The sequence below is a fragment of the Budorcas taxicolor genome, chromosome 5, assembly GCF_023091745.1.
Source record: "Budorcas taxicolor isolate Tak-1 chromosome 5, Takin1.1, whole genome shotgun sequence".
Lineage (NCBI taxonomy): Eukaryota > Metazoa > Chordata > Mammalia > Artiodactyla > Bovidae > Budorcas > Budorcas taxicolor.
The window spans coordinates 126,802,937-126,819,812 of NC_068914.1; the positions used below are offsets into that span (position 1 = coordinate 126,802,937).

Below are 16,876 nucleotides of genomic sequence, written 5' to 3' on the forward strand. Positions count from 1 at the left end.
CTGGAAGAAACACAAGCTGGAATCAAGATTGCTGGGAGAAAATCAATAACCTCAGATATGCAGATGACACCACCCTTATGGCAGAAAGTGAAGAGGAACTAAAAAGCCTCTTGATGAAAGTGAAAGAGGAGAGTGAAAAAGTTGACTTAAAGCTCAACATTCAGAAAACGAAGGTCATGGCATCTGGTCCCATCACTTCATGGGAAATAAATGGGGAAACAGTGGAAACAGTGTCAGACTTTATTTTGGGGGACTCCAAAATCACTGCAGATGGTGATTGCAGCCAGGAAATTAAAAGACGCTTACTCCTTGGAAGGAATGTTATGACCAACCTAGATAGCATATTAAAAAGCAGAGACATTACATTGCCAACAAAGGTCCATCTAGTCAAGGCTATGGTTTTTCCAGTGGTCATGTATGGATGTGAGAGTTGGACTGTGAAGAAGGCTGAGTGCCAAAGAATTGATGCTTTTGAACTGTGGTGTTGGAGAAGACGCTTGAGAGTCCCTTGGACTGCAGGGAGATTCAACTAGTCCATTCTAAAGGAGATCACTCCTGGGTGTTCTTTGGAAGGAATGATGCTAAAGCTGAAACTCCAGTACTGTGGCCACCTCATGCGAAGAGTTGACTCATTGGAAAAGATCTGATGCTGGAGGGATTGGGAGCAGGAGGAGAAGGGGACGACAGAGGATGAGCTGGCTGGATGGCATCACCGACTTGATGAACGTGAGTTTGAGTGAACTCCGGGAGATGGTGATGGACAGGGAAGCCTGGCGTGCTGCAATTCATGGGGTTGCAAAGAGTCGGACACGACTGAGCGACTGAACTGAACTGATATGTGACTCTCAGTAGGGCTGGATTTCTTTAAAAGCAATTTGTATGGGTGTTAAGTCACTTCAGTTGTATCCTACTCTTTGCGACCCTATGGACTGTAGCCCACCTGCAGGGCTCCTCTGTCTATGGGATTCTCCGGGCAAGAAACTGGAATGGGCTGCCATTTCCTTCTTCAGGGAGCCTTCCCCATCTAGGGATCGAACCAGTGTCTCTTACGTCTCCTGTATTGCAGGCAGATTCTTTACCCCTAGTGCCACCTGGGAAGCCCTAAAAGCAATTTAGCCAGATATTTTGATATAAAATAGACAAAGTCTATAATACAATTTGGTAGGGATTTAGCCATCCCTTTTGGAATGAGCAGGTGTTATTACTGCATCACCCCAAATTCTGCTGTTCGATAGAAACAGTTCGAATATTTAAAGTGATCACTGTTTTATATTGGTATGCAGATTTATGTCTTATGAGGATAATGATTATGGAAGTGATGAATCAAATCAGAATTTCTGGACCTGAGTCAGTCCTGTTTGACTCCTCTCTGCAAAGTAATTATCATGTTTACAATTGAAATAAGCTGAAGTATCAGGTACTGATCCAGTAAAAACTTTAGTTTGTGTCCAAGTATCTTTATATAGAGAAGTAGTTTTTTTTTTTTTTAAGATAAATTGGATCTTTTGTTTGTAATTCAATTTTATCTCCTGGTATGGGCTTTTCTCGCCTTGATTTTCAAGTAGCTGTACCAGGATTGTTGGGCTCTTACCTTCTGATGACTTAGGAAAACGCCATCAGTAGCCATGTTTGAAAAGCACAGTGTGTTCTCCTTGTAAGCTTGTTTGTGCCCTCAATGGTTTCTAATCAGAGACCACCAGGAAAATACATGTACTTGAACAAATGGGGTTCATTACTCTTTGGACTCTCACTGTGGGGAACTGTGGGGTACCTCAGTGAGCACATGTTAGGAAGAACCTATTTTAGGGCTTGGGCTTATGCAGTTGATTTTGGGGACGACTTAAACAGGTGAAGCTTTGCTGTGTATAGGAATGCTGTCAGGATGAAGAGGTGTCTTAATACATTTTATCTATGGGCAGGGTAGGTGAGATCCATGTCCTTGCTAAAGAGGCAGTAGCTGCTCATACTTGGTAGAGGAGAACAGGATCCTAATTTTTTTGTGGCTTGTACAATATTCACAATCTGTTGGTGTTCAGACATGGTTATAAAGTGGTGTTGTTTTGCCTTGATGCATTCCAGTCAGGAAGTGGCCTTATCTGGTGTTGCTGTTTTGTGAAACTGTCCATATTCACCAGGCCCAGCTCGAGGGTCAGGCCAGCTCCTAGCAACTCCAAGGCCTGGCTCATATACCAGGCCAGCTGTTGGATGTCAAGGACTGTTTTTCTCTTTGTCAAGGTTTATTTCTGTGATATTCTGTATGGCTTCTTGAACATGGTGTAGAGACAAGAGAGCTCTGCTTTAGCACCACCATAAACTTGCATAGCCTCAGACAAGTCAGGTAGCTTTCCTGAGACTCAGTTTCTTCACCGGTCTGATAGAATGAGGATGTTTGCCCTACATCCCTCACTTGAATGCCAGGCGGATAAAATCAAAGCAGATGGATGGAAAACTCATTGTCTAAAAGATGTCGGTAGGGTAAAAATGTGTAAGTTGTTTCTCTTAAGGGGGCCTCATATCAAAGCTTCAAATTGTGTAGTTGAATTAAATCTTCTGTGCTCATCTTTTTTACACTCCATACCATTTGGAGATACTGTTGATGCTTCTGGGTGGAGGTGAGTGGAAGAATATAGTGTGTGAAGGCTTATGGAGCCGCACAGAGCATATAAATAAGTAATCAATCCATGGTGAAGTTCACTCTTTGTGTTAATCAAGCCTTAGTTAGACTTGCTAGATTTTGTTTCTTTGTATTCTGAAGTACAGTTTTTTTTCCACCTCTTAAGCACCCTTCTGTTTAAGCAGTGTTACTAGTGATACTTTAATTGCATACCACACAGGTGGATTTGCTTTTGCTGTAGAATGTTATGATTGGCTCTCAACTGTCATCTCAGAAGCACATCCAACTGGGACACTTGATTTCATTTTCTTTTCTCTCTGAAACCACTAGCTTGAGAGTAAATAAAACTGAGAATATGGAGCAGTAAAGCTAACAATATGGCTGCTCATTTTATACACCATTTACCACGTAGCAATAATGACGTTTCTGTCTAAGAAAGGAAACAGAGGAACATTTGGAGTGTAGCCTGTGAAAAATGAAATCTGTTTCCCAAAACAATGCTATCTCACCTCAGATCTAGGTTCCAGTAACACTGAATTCACTGTGACCATGCTAATTATTTTCTTTTCTAATGTTCCTTATGTTATCTATTTAATATCCAGTTAATATTTTTCCTGTAATTCAGAAACCTTTATCAAGTGTTGCCTTCCATTTTTGAAGTTTCAAAGGTTAATGGATGGTGCTGCTGAAATGAGGCGGAGTGTGTCAGAGCTCCCATTAAGACCCAAATTGCTGTATTTATTCTACAAAGAAGCCTATTATTTCCAATCTTACAAATGTACAGCATCCACAGGGACCCTGTAAATATTGGAACTGTATCAAGCCCAGCTGGGAACCTGACAGTCATTAGTTTTTTTTCTCCGTGAAAGCCTGCATCTTTTCAGATGGCTCTTTGAAGGGGACTTTTTGGAGGATAACACCACTCATTTTCACTTACTTTATTTCTGTGGAATGTGATCTGATTTTTTGAGGGAATGTCTTTTGTCTGTGCTGGGGATTCTCAACCCCAGAAATCCTGATATATTGATATTTGGGCCAGATCATTCTTTGGTGTAGGGGCTGTCCTTTGCATTGCAGGATTTTTAGCAGTGTCCATGGACTCTTCTCACTAGATTCCAGGAGTGGTCTCCCTGTTCTCCCCTCACCCAAGTGTGGCAACTTAAAGTATTTCTGTAAATGACCAAATATCTCCTAGGAGCCAAATTGTCTTCCTTTGAGAACCATCAAAAACATACATGAAACAGAAATGTTTTAGGAAGCATGAAACTTTGCTGAAATAGACTTGAAACTTCTATTCTATAGATTTTTTTCTTTGGGGGGACAGATTCTGAAAGAAGACTCCCCCAGTTCTTTGAGTTTTACTATATATTCATCAGTGGTAAGATGATAAGGAAAAGAAAGAAAAAAGGGATCATATTAGGAATTCGTTTGAGAGCACTTGATTGTGAAGGAACCCTGGCAAGAGAAGCAGTGTTTGCAGCTTTAACTGGCAGGGTTGTGTCTGTTACATAAAGTCTGCAATGAGAGCCCCAGAGGGTCTGGACCAAGACACAGATGCCTGCACATCTTAGGCTGCAGTGGCTGCGCACAGGTCTGAATCAGCCCTGAAAACGCATACATTATTTCTTACCGAATGTCTCTGGCTCCTCACAGCAGAATCCCTACGTGATGTCTCTGCTAAGAATTCGATGACTCACAAATGAGTCAACAGAGAAGGTGTTACAGGAGGCTGCCTGCTGTTAAGCTACAGCAGGGCCCTGGAGAAGCCAAGGAGCCATTAGTATCCTCTCTGGCTTCCCATACAGGATTTTCGATTTATATAGTCTGAGAGACGGTGTGCCTTTCCTTCCAAGTGCAAATGCTAGTTTTCTAAAAGCCCAGCAGACTAGGTTAACATTCTGAGGCCCTGCATGCCCTAAATTGAGAGAGAGAGTTTGGGAGAACGAGCTGATGTGAAATTTAACACCTGTTTAAGCTCTGTTGTACCGTAATGTATTTTCATGATGCAAAGAGGGAGAGAAGTGTGCTTCTGTAATTCTCAGCAGGGAACTAGTGTTTTGGGTTTTTTTTTTTTTTCCTTCAAAAGAGATGTGGGTTTATAAACAAAAGCCACAAGCACACGATTTTGAACAAAACTGTTTTTATATAATGGAAATAAAGCATTAATTTTCTTGTATATTGAAACTCAATCCATTCATTTAGAAATTATATACTTATAACTCATTATTCACATTTCATTGTTTAAAAAATTCCAAAAGGCTAGCTTGAAGTTTGCTGTCAAACTGCTTATGACAGCTGTTAAGCAAATTAACAGAGTACAAGAGATTAAAGCGAAAAGGTTTAGACTGCAGCACTGTTTTAAAAAACTTCTAAATGTGTTAGAAACTCCTATTCCCAAATAAACAATTGTTATGCTTTTATAAATGGAACTTATCTGTTCAGGAAAGCTTTTTATCCCCAAGGACCTAAGCAGATGATTTGGGGGTACAATATACATTTCATTTATCCTGTGTAATTAAAGTTAAACCACAGGTCTTAAATAGTATGAGTAATTTAAAGTGAGCTTTTAATTAGCCCTAATAAGTGAGGTTTCTGTAAGGCAAGGATTTTTATTGTTCACTGTAAGAGTGTCAAACTAGAGAGGTCTCTGATCACTCTTATCAGGATTCCACAGGGAAATATTACCAAGTGGGATATAATAGAAAGTGGGGTTCAGCTGCTCATTGCTCAGAAGCCATTAAAGAGGCCAGTTTGGTAGAAACTGCTTTATTTCGGAGGTTGGCAACTGGTGAGGGATAGAGGGAGAGGACAGATGCCTGTCCAAAGCCAACTCCTCCCTACCCCTCACCCTGTCCCCCTCCCCTCCCCGCCTCAGCAGTCTGGAGGCAAGAGGTTTTATAGACAGAGGGAGGGGGCTACATGCAGAAACAGCAGAGTCAGTCCCGACAGTCATCTTGAAATCGGTCACTGGTGGTCTGATCAATATCATCTTAATTGTTTTAAGCACAGTTAATCTTCATTTCCAAGGTTGCTCTGTTCCATTTCTTTGAGGCCAGTTCTCTGAATTGTGGCGGCTTATGTCACGGCTAGTGTGGTCATCCTGTAGTTGACTTCGTCCACTCTGTGTGAGTTTCAGTATCTGCAAAACAGCTCACAGACTATGGCTCAGAATATCACCTATAGCCCTTGAGGAGGAACTGAAGGTCCTTGACTCTGCTTAATGGCTGAACTATTATTATTTGGTCTCCTTTGACTGGTTTCCTTTGTTTCTGCATGTTCTCACTTCGGTGATTAAACCTATTCTTTGGCTGAAGTTTTTCCATGGACAAAAGGCAGGCTGAGGACATGGGGGACACGGACCATAGTGTCCTGCTCCATTTCAGTAGGAGGGCAGTCTCCAGGAACCTGGACCTGCTCTCCCTTTATGTGTCCAGAAAATTCATTTTATTAGCGTTTCAAAAGAGGAAAAGGAGAGTGTAGGCAGGAGGATTGACTCCACTAAATGAATTGATGTATAATGACTGATGACAAATGACTGATATATAATCACAATGGCCTCTCTCAGTCGCTTATTCATATCCGACTCTTTGCGACCCTGTAGACTGTAGCCCACCAGGCTCCTCTGTCTGTGGGATTTTTCTGGCAAGAGTACTGGAGTGGGTTGCAATTTCCTGCTCCGGGGGATCTTCCCAACGCAGGGACTGAAGCCTGTGTCCCCTGCACTGCAGGCAGATTCTTTACCACTGAGCTACTGGGGAAGCCCTCTCAGTTGCTAAGTAGACATGAAGCCTTGGGGCAGTTAGTGCATTTTCCCTGAAGGAAAGCTAAATGATGATGAGAAGATTGGTGTGCAGATGGCACAGATACCTTTCAGGGATATGGAATGCCCCCAGGAAGACTGGAATACTAATTTGTTGCATCTACACTGGCCTACAGTGAGAGAAACTGTCAAATACTTGTTCATTGACTCTCCAATATTTAGGGTACATGCTTATCTTCTGTTAATAAAACATTTCTTCAAATACGAAAGTGAAGTGTGTGAAAGTTCATTGCTCAGACATGTCTGACTTTTTGCAATGCTGTGGACTCTAGCCCACCAGGCTCCCCTGTCCGTGGAATTCTCCAGGCAAGAATTCCGGAGTGGGTTGCCACTTCCTCCTCCAGGGGATCTTCCCAGCACAGGGATCAAGCTGGGTCTTCTGCATCGCAGGTGGATTCTTTACCATCTGAGCTACCAGGGAAGCCCTTCTTCAAATATGGTTCAATATAATTGATTAGATTTTATTTTCCTTAGCTAAAATTGTGTTTTAATTGTGCCTTTTTGATACTGCATTTAAGCCACTTGTTTCAAAAATCCTTCGAGTTTTTTTCCTACAACTGCCTGATCTCATCCATTATTTTTGCATTCTTCCAATCTGAGGCAGTCTTCCCTCGTGTGTATTAATAACACTCATTATGTTGGTGGTTCTTCATTTTGGCTGCAATAGCATTGCCAAATCCAAAAAGAGCTCTTCTATAATATTTCTTTGTGATTGTAAATCTCCTGATCTATTTCTCCCCAAGTTTTCATGTTATAATAGGAAAATAATTTCCTTTTTTCCTTTTAGAATTAGCATTTTCTCTTCTTAAATCTCCCCATTCCTCTTTCTCTACCTTCTTCATCAGAGTGATTTTTATCTTCGATATCAGATGTCACCACCATTTTTACTATTGAGAAGGAGTTCCTGGTTACACATGGTACATTCTACTGGGCCCTGTATAAGAGGATTGTGTAGATTTTCTTGAGACCTTGACTCAATTACTTGGAGGTGGACAGAAGTGTGATTCCTGTGTCACCAGTACATTTCAGAGCCGCCAGGGAAAGCTACTTCCTTCATCCATATCTTACTATAATATCTGGGTTTTCATATTGAGTTGGATGGCAGAGATAATGAAACAGTGTACTTTTGAGTTGGTTAGTTGGTTCTTTTATTCTTTCCTCCCTCTCTCCCTTCCTCCTCCTCTACCTCCCTGTCTCTTCCGTCTTCCCTCCCTCCCTGCTCTTTCCTTTCCTTTCTTCCTTCAACAGCTTTGGTGGTGGTTTGGTCGCTAAGTCGTGTCCAACTCTTGCAACCCTGTGGACTGTAGCCCGCCAGGCTCCTCTGTCCATAGGATTTTCCAGGGAAGGATACTGGAGTGGATTGCCATTTCCTTCTCCACAGGATCTTCCCGACCCAGGATTCGAACCCAGGAATCTAACCCAGGTCTCCTGTATTGCAGGCAGATTTTACTAAGTTATTATTCACATACCATAAGAATTCTCCTGTTTAGAAGGTACAGTGTTGTGAATCTGTAACCACTATCTAATTTTAGAGCATTTTTTAATCACCCTCCCCCCAAAGAAAGTCTATATCCACTAGCAACCCCTATCAACCCAAATCTACTGTCTCTATGAATTTGCCTTTTCTGAATATTTCGTATATGGAATTATACAATATATGGTCTTTTAAGTGTCTGGCTTCTGTCACTTAACATAATGTTTTCAAAGTGCATACATGTAGCATGTATCTGTATGTCATTCCTTTTCATGGCAAATAATATTCCATTTGGTACATGTACCATATTTTGTCTATCATTTGATGGACTTTTGGCTTATTTCTGCTTTTCAGCTATTATAGATGAAGCTGTTATGACCATTCATGTGCAAGTTTTTGCATGGTCATATACTTTCATTTCTTTTGGGTAGATACCTAGAGTTAGAATTGCTGGTTGTGTCTGTGCTAAGCCTCTTCAGTCATGTCCAACTCTGTGCGACCCTTGGACTGTAGCCTGCCAGGCTCTTCTGTCCATGGGCTGCTCCAGGCAAGAATACCGGAGTGGGTTGCCATGCCCTCCTCCAGGGGATCTTTGCAACCCAGGGATTGAGTCCGTGTCTCTTATATCTTCTGCATTGGCAGGCAGGTTCTTTACCACTAGCGCCACCTGGGAAGCCTAGAATTGCTGGTTATATGTTTAATATTTTGAAGAACTACCAAACTCTTCCTAAGTGGCTACACCATTGTGTGTTCCTCAGCAATATATGGGGAGAGCCTGAGTGTTACAGTCTCTCCACATCCTAACACTTGTTATTGTCTGTACTTTGATTATAACCATCCTAAAGCATTTTCCTATTTAGTAAGGAGATTGAGCACTTTTGCAAGTATTTCTTGGCCATTTTTCTGTCTTCTGGGGAGAAATGTTTGGTCTCATCCTTCGTTCAGTTTTTAATTGGGTTATTTGTCTTTGCAACTGTTGAGTTGTAAACGTTCTTTTTATATTCTGGATACAAGTCCCTTATCAGATATATAACTTACTAATATTCCCTCTCAGACTGTGTACTTTTAACAACTTTATTTATCTATTTAGTTTTGGTTGTCCTGGGTCTTCATTGCTGTGCGGGCCTTTCTCTGGTTTCGGTGAGCTGCGGCTGCTCTCGTTGCGGCTGCAGGCTTCTCTCTGCTGCAGCTGCTCTCTCGTTGCAGCTGCAGGCTTCTCCCTGCTGCGGCTGCTCTTGTTGCGGAGCATGGGCTCTAGGGTGCATGGGCTCCAGTAGTTGCAGCTCCCGGGCTTTAGAGGATCTTCTCTGTAGTTGTGGCACACACAGATTGGGTTTTTGTTTTCTTTTTAAACAGGCATTTGTAAAGAGCATTTTAGATGCATAGCAAAATTCAGTGGAAGATACAGACGGTTCCAATACACCGCTGCCTGCACAAAAGTACAGGGTCCCCTACTATGAGCATCCTTTACCAGAGTGGTACATTTATTACACTGGTTAACCTACCTTGGCACATCATTATCATCCGAAGTCCAGTTTACGTTAGGGTTCACTCTTGGTGTAGAACTTTCTATCTCTCTGATTAAAGTATAATGACATGTATCCACCATAAAAGTATCATACAGAATAGTTACATTGCTTTAAAAATCCCTGTGTTTTTCCTACTCATTCCCCTCCCATCCCCGGCAGCCACTAATCTTTTTACTGTGCCATAATTTTGCTTTTGCCAGAATATCATACTGCTGTATATTTGAAGTCACACAGTATGTAGCTTTTTCACATTGGCTTTTTTCATTTTAACTATGCCTTTAAGGTTTCTTCATGTCTTTTCATGGCTTGATAGTTCATTTCATTTTAGTGCTGAATAACATTCGATTGTTTGAATGTCCCACAGTTTATTATTCACTCACCTACTGAAAGGTATTTTGTTTGCTTTTATGTTTTGGTAGGTATGAATAAAGCTGTGATGCAAGTTTTTGTGTGGACATAGCTTTTCAGCTCCTATGGGTAAATAACAAGGAGCATGACTGCTGAATCATATGGTATAGTGTGTGTTTCATTTTGTGTAAAACCATTGAAATGTCTTCCAAAGTGACTGTACCATTTTGCATTCCCACCAGCGATGAATGAGAGTTCATGTTGTTCCACACCCTTGTCAGCCTTTGGTGTTGTCAGTGTTTTGGATTTTGGCCATTCAGTAGGTGTATGTGGTATATCATTGCTGCAAGTGAGATCTAATTAGAGAATTTGCTATTCCCTAATGACATTTGATATTGATCACCTTTTCATATATGTATTTACCACCTATATGTCATCTTTGGTGAGGTATCTGTTCAGGTCTTGTGCCCTTTTAAAAATTTGATTAATTGTTTTCATATTATTGAATTTTAAGAGTTCTTTGTATATTTTGGATACCAGTCCTTTATTAAATATGTCTTTTGCAAGTATTTCCTCCCAGTCTGTGGTTTATCTTCTCATTCTTTTGACTGTGTCTTTCACAGAGCAGGAGAAATTTGTTTTCATGGAAGCTTGATTATCGATCATTCTTTTTCATTGAAAGTGCTTTTGGTGTCATATTTTTCTCGCACATTCCTATTTTCCTAGATCTAGTGTCCACACTTCCCATTCCTTCCCTTATTTTCACCTTCTCATTCCAACTATTTTTTTTTCTTTAGACTCCCTCAACTGTCTGTGAGAGTTGAAATACAGGAAATAAACGAAACTGCACAAAGGCACAAAGGCTGCCTAAATTTCAGTTGGGAATAATTAAAGACCAGTGTTTTCATGATGCAAAGGAACACCTTTCAAGCAATAGAATTTCACTTGACTAGCTGCTGCCAGAGATTTATTTGGGAAGAAGTCTTTTTAGCTCACAGATGATCTGTGAAGATCTTTTCCAAGCTGGAGATTCTGTGAGCCTGAGCTATAATGTTACCCAGGCTGCCTTCTTCCCTAACTTACTTGTCTGGCAAGGCCATTTTTATTGGGTTATTTAAAGACATTTAGGTTTTCTCTCAAGATGGGATCGTGTTTTGCCCTTCAGAGACTTTTGTTTTCAGTTCATAGATTTCCATGCCTCAATGCAGATGACTGTGAATTGGGTCTTCTGACCCATGAGAGTGTTTTCAGAAACTTTAAAGAAGGTTGTTAAGCATTACGTTTATGCCTGTTCTTTGAGGAGTGACTCACTCAGTGCCTGAGGGCTGCAGACCAGGCCTCTGGCTTTGGGTGACATGGATGGAGATGGCTAGTTAAATTTGGAGTTGAGCATTCCTGCTGCTCTCACCGCTCCCCTCCCCTTTCCCCCTTTTTATTCCCTCCTCCCCATCGCCTTCCCTTCTTCCTCCTCTCCTTTCTCTTTCCTCCCCCTCTTTCTCCTCTGGTCCTCCCCCTCTCCATCCTCTTTCTTTCTCTCCTTCCCTCGTCTTTCATCTCCTGCAGGTATCTGCACTCATCTCTTTGTTTAAATGAAATAATGTTCTTCCTCTTTTTCAAATCTTTGTTGTAAGATTAGCAAGAACAACCAAGGAATGGTTTGGGTACCTTGAGAAACTTTGTGTAAATTCACAAGTGTAATTTGCTTCCTATCTTGCATTTCCTTCTTTCCTCTTTCCCTATACTTCTTCTAATGTGTAGTAAGTTACCTTTTTTCCTGATGAATAAACATAGTTCATACTTACTGATAAGAAACAACTGTTATGGGGATTAAACTACCTGGGGAGAGTTTGCCAGACTCCTATCTTCATTTAAGTTTGAACTTGGGTCTTTGTGGAGGGCCTATAAGTGAAAGATGCCAAGAGCTACCAGGGACTGCTAGGCTGTGCGAGATTTAGCAGATAGCAGTCCTGCTTCTACTTCGGACCCTGGCAGTTCCTCTGCCCGTTTGTAGGTCAGTGGTGCTGCCAATTTGTGCACCATTTACAGAAGACACCAGCAAGAAATGGCAAGGGTTTTCTGATGAAGGAAAATGGTGCTCGCAGCCTTGGGACGGTGCTTTAAGTGAACATTTTGGAATGGTCGGGTGTAGTGCTGCATTGCTATGGTGACCTTGAAAGCAAAGCTTGTCTTTGGGTGTGAACTGCTCTCATTTACCTTCGAGCATTCCTTCCCTCCTCTACTTTCTTTCAGCTTCTTTTGATGGTACAATGACAGCTGTCCTCTCTTATATTCAAATTTAATTGATTTAATAAATATGTAGAAGTATTGCCAAGCTTATATTATAATTGCTGTATCCTCTTTTGGTTTTCTTAGACATCAGATCCTTCCATGGGACATAGGAACTTGGGGAAGTTCAAGAGAAAATGCATAATCATCCGTCTTGTGTTGCTCTCTGCTTAAAATGGTAGGGATGTAGTGGAAATATTGGCTGAGTTTCATCATAAAGGCTTCTATTCCATTTGACTTCGCTTTATTTGACATTATAGTATCTTCTGGGATCTTACAGAATAGCCAGTGAACTGAATGGCAATCCTGCTGTTGATTCCCCTTCATTCCAAGTTAATATCCCAGTGGTGTTTCAGGGCTTAGGCAGGAACTCTGAGATGCTTCCAGCTTCCAGTTTATGAAATCTGGATGGTTCAGCCCACTGTTTCTCTGTGTTTTTGTTTGTTTCGTTTGGCTGAGCCGAGTCTTCGTTGTGGTGAGTAGGTTTTCTCTAGTTGTGGAGCAGGGGCTCTAGAGTTTTCATGCTCAGTCAGTGCAGTGCGTGGGTTTAGTTGCCCTCAGGCATGTGGAATCTTAGTTTCCAGATTGAAATCCGCATCATCTACACTGGAAGGTGGATTCTTAACCTATGGACCACTAGGGAAGTCCCTCTGTGTTTTATTTATTTATTTTTTGTAGCTTTTCAAAAAAATGAACACTTATTTTAATTCGAGGCTAATTACTTTACAATATTGTATTGGTTCTTGCACATATCAACATGAGTCCGCCACGGGCGTACACGTGTTCCCCATCCTGAACCCCACTCCCACCTCCCTCCCCGTACCATCCCTCCAGGTTATCCCAGTGCACCAGCCCCAAGAATCCTGTATCGAACCTGGACTGGCAATTCATTTCTTATATGATATTGTACATGTTTCCATGCCATTCCCCCAAATCATCCCACCCTGTCCCTCTCCCACAGAGTCCAAAAGACTGTTCTATACATCTGTGTCTCTTTTGCTGTCTTGCATACAGGGTTATCATTACCATCTTTCTAAATTCCACATGTGGAATGCTCAAAATTACTACTGTGAAAATAGGTTTACTATCAGGGAAGGGCCATAACTATTTTGACTGTTGCTGCTTTAATAATTTACCCAGATGAAGTCCTCTGGAGTGTGTGAACTAGGTAGGCATCACTATAATCCAGTGAAGAAATACGTGCAAATTTAAACTTCTCTCCCAATTTAGTAAGAAACCTAATAAAAGTAAAAAACATTCTATCACCTCAACAGAGAGATGGAGATCTTCCAGCTTCAAAGAAGAAACGCCAGGCAGGGGAGAAGATCATGTACACTTTGGTTTCAGTCCCGCATGGAAATGATATTGCGTCACTTTTCGAACTGGATGCCACAACTCTTCAGAGAGCGGACTGCCTGGTTCCAAGGTAAAAAAAAAAAACCCACAAAAAGACAGGTTAAACAATAATGTCCCTTTGAATAATTTTACTGGTTGGTAAGGAATTAAAACCATAATTTTAATACAATTTTTGTGACAGCAAGAGAGCAAGTATAAGTGAAAAACAAGTGTAAAAAATCATACCTTTTTTATGAGTAGATTAACATAGTTGTTCTATTCTTAAAAATAAGTAAAATGTTCAGGATAAGAGAAATTCTGAAAAATTCATGAGAATTATTTATTTTTACTACTTGGATGTCCCGTGGTTACTAAAATGAAAAACAATCTAGAAGCATTTCCGTTGATACTTATAGCATTTTTATACTCCAGTAAAAATTAATTTAAAAATACTTATGACATTTTTATTATGTCAAATTCCATATTTCATTCATTTATTTATTTATTCGTCCATTTGTTCATTTATTTAGTCATCGAGTCAACAAATCTTACTGAACATTGATTACCTCCCAGGCATTGCCCTTGGCATTGGGAGGACAACTGTGAGCAAACTGGTGATGAACTTAAATTCAAATGGGAGAGAGAGGTAATAAACAAATAAGCACAAACTATAAGGTCAGGTAATAAAAATGTTTTGAAGAAAAAAATTGAAGCATATGGAGAGTTCTGTTATTAGGTATGAGACCTCTCTGATTTAGGACATTTGAGAAAAGATCTGAATGATCTGAAAGATCAAGCCCTCTCCATCTGGGAGAAGTGTTTCAAGCAGCAGGAACACAAAATGGAAAAATATTTAAATTTGCTAGCTGTGTTGAAGGCCCAGCTAGGAGACAAGTAGACCTAAATGAAGAGGGGGAAGGAAGATTGTTGATGAGGTAATTGTTAACTTACAATATTTTACATTCTTTTGTTTGGATTTGGTGAAGTGTTTTTTTTTTTTTTTTTAACCTACAGCTGTCTACCTTCCAATAGCATTAGGATGCAATCTCTAGATGCATAGAGTTTTGCCTTTGTTATTAAGTTTGGTGGGATTGTTCTAAATTGTCCTTGATCCAGCATGATTGTCCTTGGCCTTGGGCAGATCGCAGTGGTTAGATTGAATGTACATGCTCAAAATGCAGACATTACTGTGCAGGTTACTTTCAGAGAAGGTAAAAAGTTGCTCTACTAACACTGCTGGAAATCACTGCTCCTTGGGCTTCCTGGGCTGTTTCACAGCTGTTCTCACTCATGAGATATGTAGCTGAGTCTATGGTCACACCACCCAGAACATGCCTGATCTTGGAAGCTAAGCAGGGTCAGACCTGTTTGGTACTTGGATGGGCGAAAGGTAGCTGAGTCTTGGCCTTGCATGAGCCATTTCTCTTTGGGCTACCAACAGAGATCTGTAAAGAGATCCACACGGAAGGTTTGACTTGATGCAAGTCTCTGACCTTTTCTGAGTATGGCATCTTAATAAATCCTTGCTCTGACGACTCTAGATTTTAACTCAGCAAACAGAGTCCTTCTTGAACTCTAACCAAGAAAACTTGCTTAAGGAAAAGGTAGAAAGATCTCACTATATAGACAATCCCCAAAGCCTTGCTCTATATGGAAGGGTTCATCTATTACTATTCAGAGCCGCTGAAGCCCTTCTCATTATAGAACAGATTTTTGTATTAACATATTCTTTGTCATTAGTTGTTTTAAAGTTTCTGCTAATGAACACTTAGTAATAACTACTATTGTAATATAACTCTGGAGCTCTTGCTGTGTGCTGAGCACTCTTGTCAAGTTCTTTATAAATATTCTGGCAGCAATTCTAACAGATCAGAACTGAAGACTAGCTGTGCTGTGTGTGCTTAATCGCTCAGTAGAGTCTGACTCTTTGCAACTCCATAGCCCACCAGGCTCCTCTGTCCGTGGGATTTCCCAGGCAAGGATACTGTAGTGGGTTGCCATTTCCTTCTCCAGGAGATCTTCCCAACCTAGGGATCAAACCCAGGTCTCCCACATTGCAGGCGAATTCTGAGCCACCTGGGATGAACTAGTTAATGCCATGTTTTTCATGTCAGCTTTAAATTGGAATCACCTGTGCAGCACTTTGCCCTGTATGCTCTGGCCACACGAAGACCAGTGAAATCACCTGGAGATCTTTAAAACGTACTGATGCCTTCTCTGAGTCGCAGACATTCTGATTTAAATAATGTGCAGTGCAGCCTGGGCAACAGGCTGTAGAAGCTTTTCTGGTGACTCTAATGTGCAGCCAGGTTGGGGAACTGCTGGCTTAGTGTGACTAGGCTGATCAATCAATGTCTGGCTCATGAGGTGGAATTTGATCCTGATGTGTGTGAATTTGAAGTCTATACTCTTAACCACTATGATGCATATCTTCATCTTTTATTTTTATTTATTTAAAATTTTTTCTGATGTGGATCATTTTTAAAATAGTTACTGAATTTGTTACAATATTGCTTCTGTTTTATGTTTTGTTTTCTTGGCCTTGAGACATGTGGGATCCCCACACGTTAGCTCCCCAACGAGGGATCAAACCCATACCCCTGCATTGAAAGGCAAAGTCTTAAGCCCTGGACTGCCAGGAAGTCCTCCCAATGTCTTCATATTTTAGACATTCAAATTACATCAAGATTCTAAGAAAGGATTTTTGTGGTGTAGGTCCTAAGGAGTTATTCATTTCTAGAATTCTTAGAAATTGCAAGTTATTATGCTCAAGTGTGGTCTCATTAGTTTGGAACTCAGCCATCTAGGTTGACTCCATAAACATCTATAGAAAAAGTGCAGGGGTAAGACTAGGGGGAACGACCATGGAGCCTAATAAGCTATGGCCCCACTTTCCAGATGCTTAAAATACAATGGTGAGGATAGTTGAATCCAAATGACATCTCCATGCAGAAGATAAGTGGTATCACAGAGGTATTTCAGTACTGGACCTTTGCTGATTATTTGGACAATGATTGGCCCTTGCTGGTCTAGATTTTTGAAACTCAGTCTCGATCTACTTTTATGAATGAGCAGAACCATAATGTTTGAGACTAAATCTCTTTCCTTGAAGCCTTTGTTTTTTTTTTCAATTTGAGTTTCTCTTAATGGCCTTAATGCTTTCTGCCTTGTGTTATAGGGATTTATCTTATCTTTCCTGCTGAACTTCTCGCAACTTGAAGGCAGAGAACTTACCAGAATGGTTTTCTTTTAATGGACACTTTATTCATTTTGTTTAAGAAATGATAATAAAAGTTTCACTGAACATGATAATATTTGAGCTGGAGGAAGCTCTAGCTGTTCTTTCTTATACACTCTCTCACAATTTACCTATCATTGGTTCTTATTGTTGCTGGAACATGAATTAGCAAATATGGGACCATTGCTCCTAAGGGAAATACGGAGTTAGGTTCCTGCAAGCCTCTGGACAC

General features: G+C 40.8%; 1 protein-coding gene across 1 annotated transcript in view; it reads left to right on the forward strand.

Moving 5' to 3' along the window:
- ITPR2 (inositol 1,4,5-trisphosphate receptor type 2) overlaps positions 1–16,876 on the forward strand; it is a 592,637-nt gene that overhangs the window by 160,499 nt on the left and 415,262 nt on the right. The window contains exon 11 of the mRNA XM_052640930.1: positions 13,346–13,497. Within this exon, the coding sequence (XP_052496890.1) occupies positions 13,346–13,497 (152 nt within the window). The remainder of the gene's footprint in view (positions 1–13,345; positions 13,498–16,876) is intronic.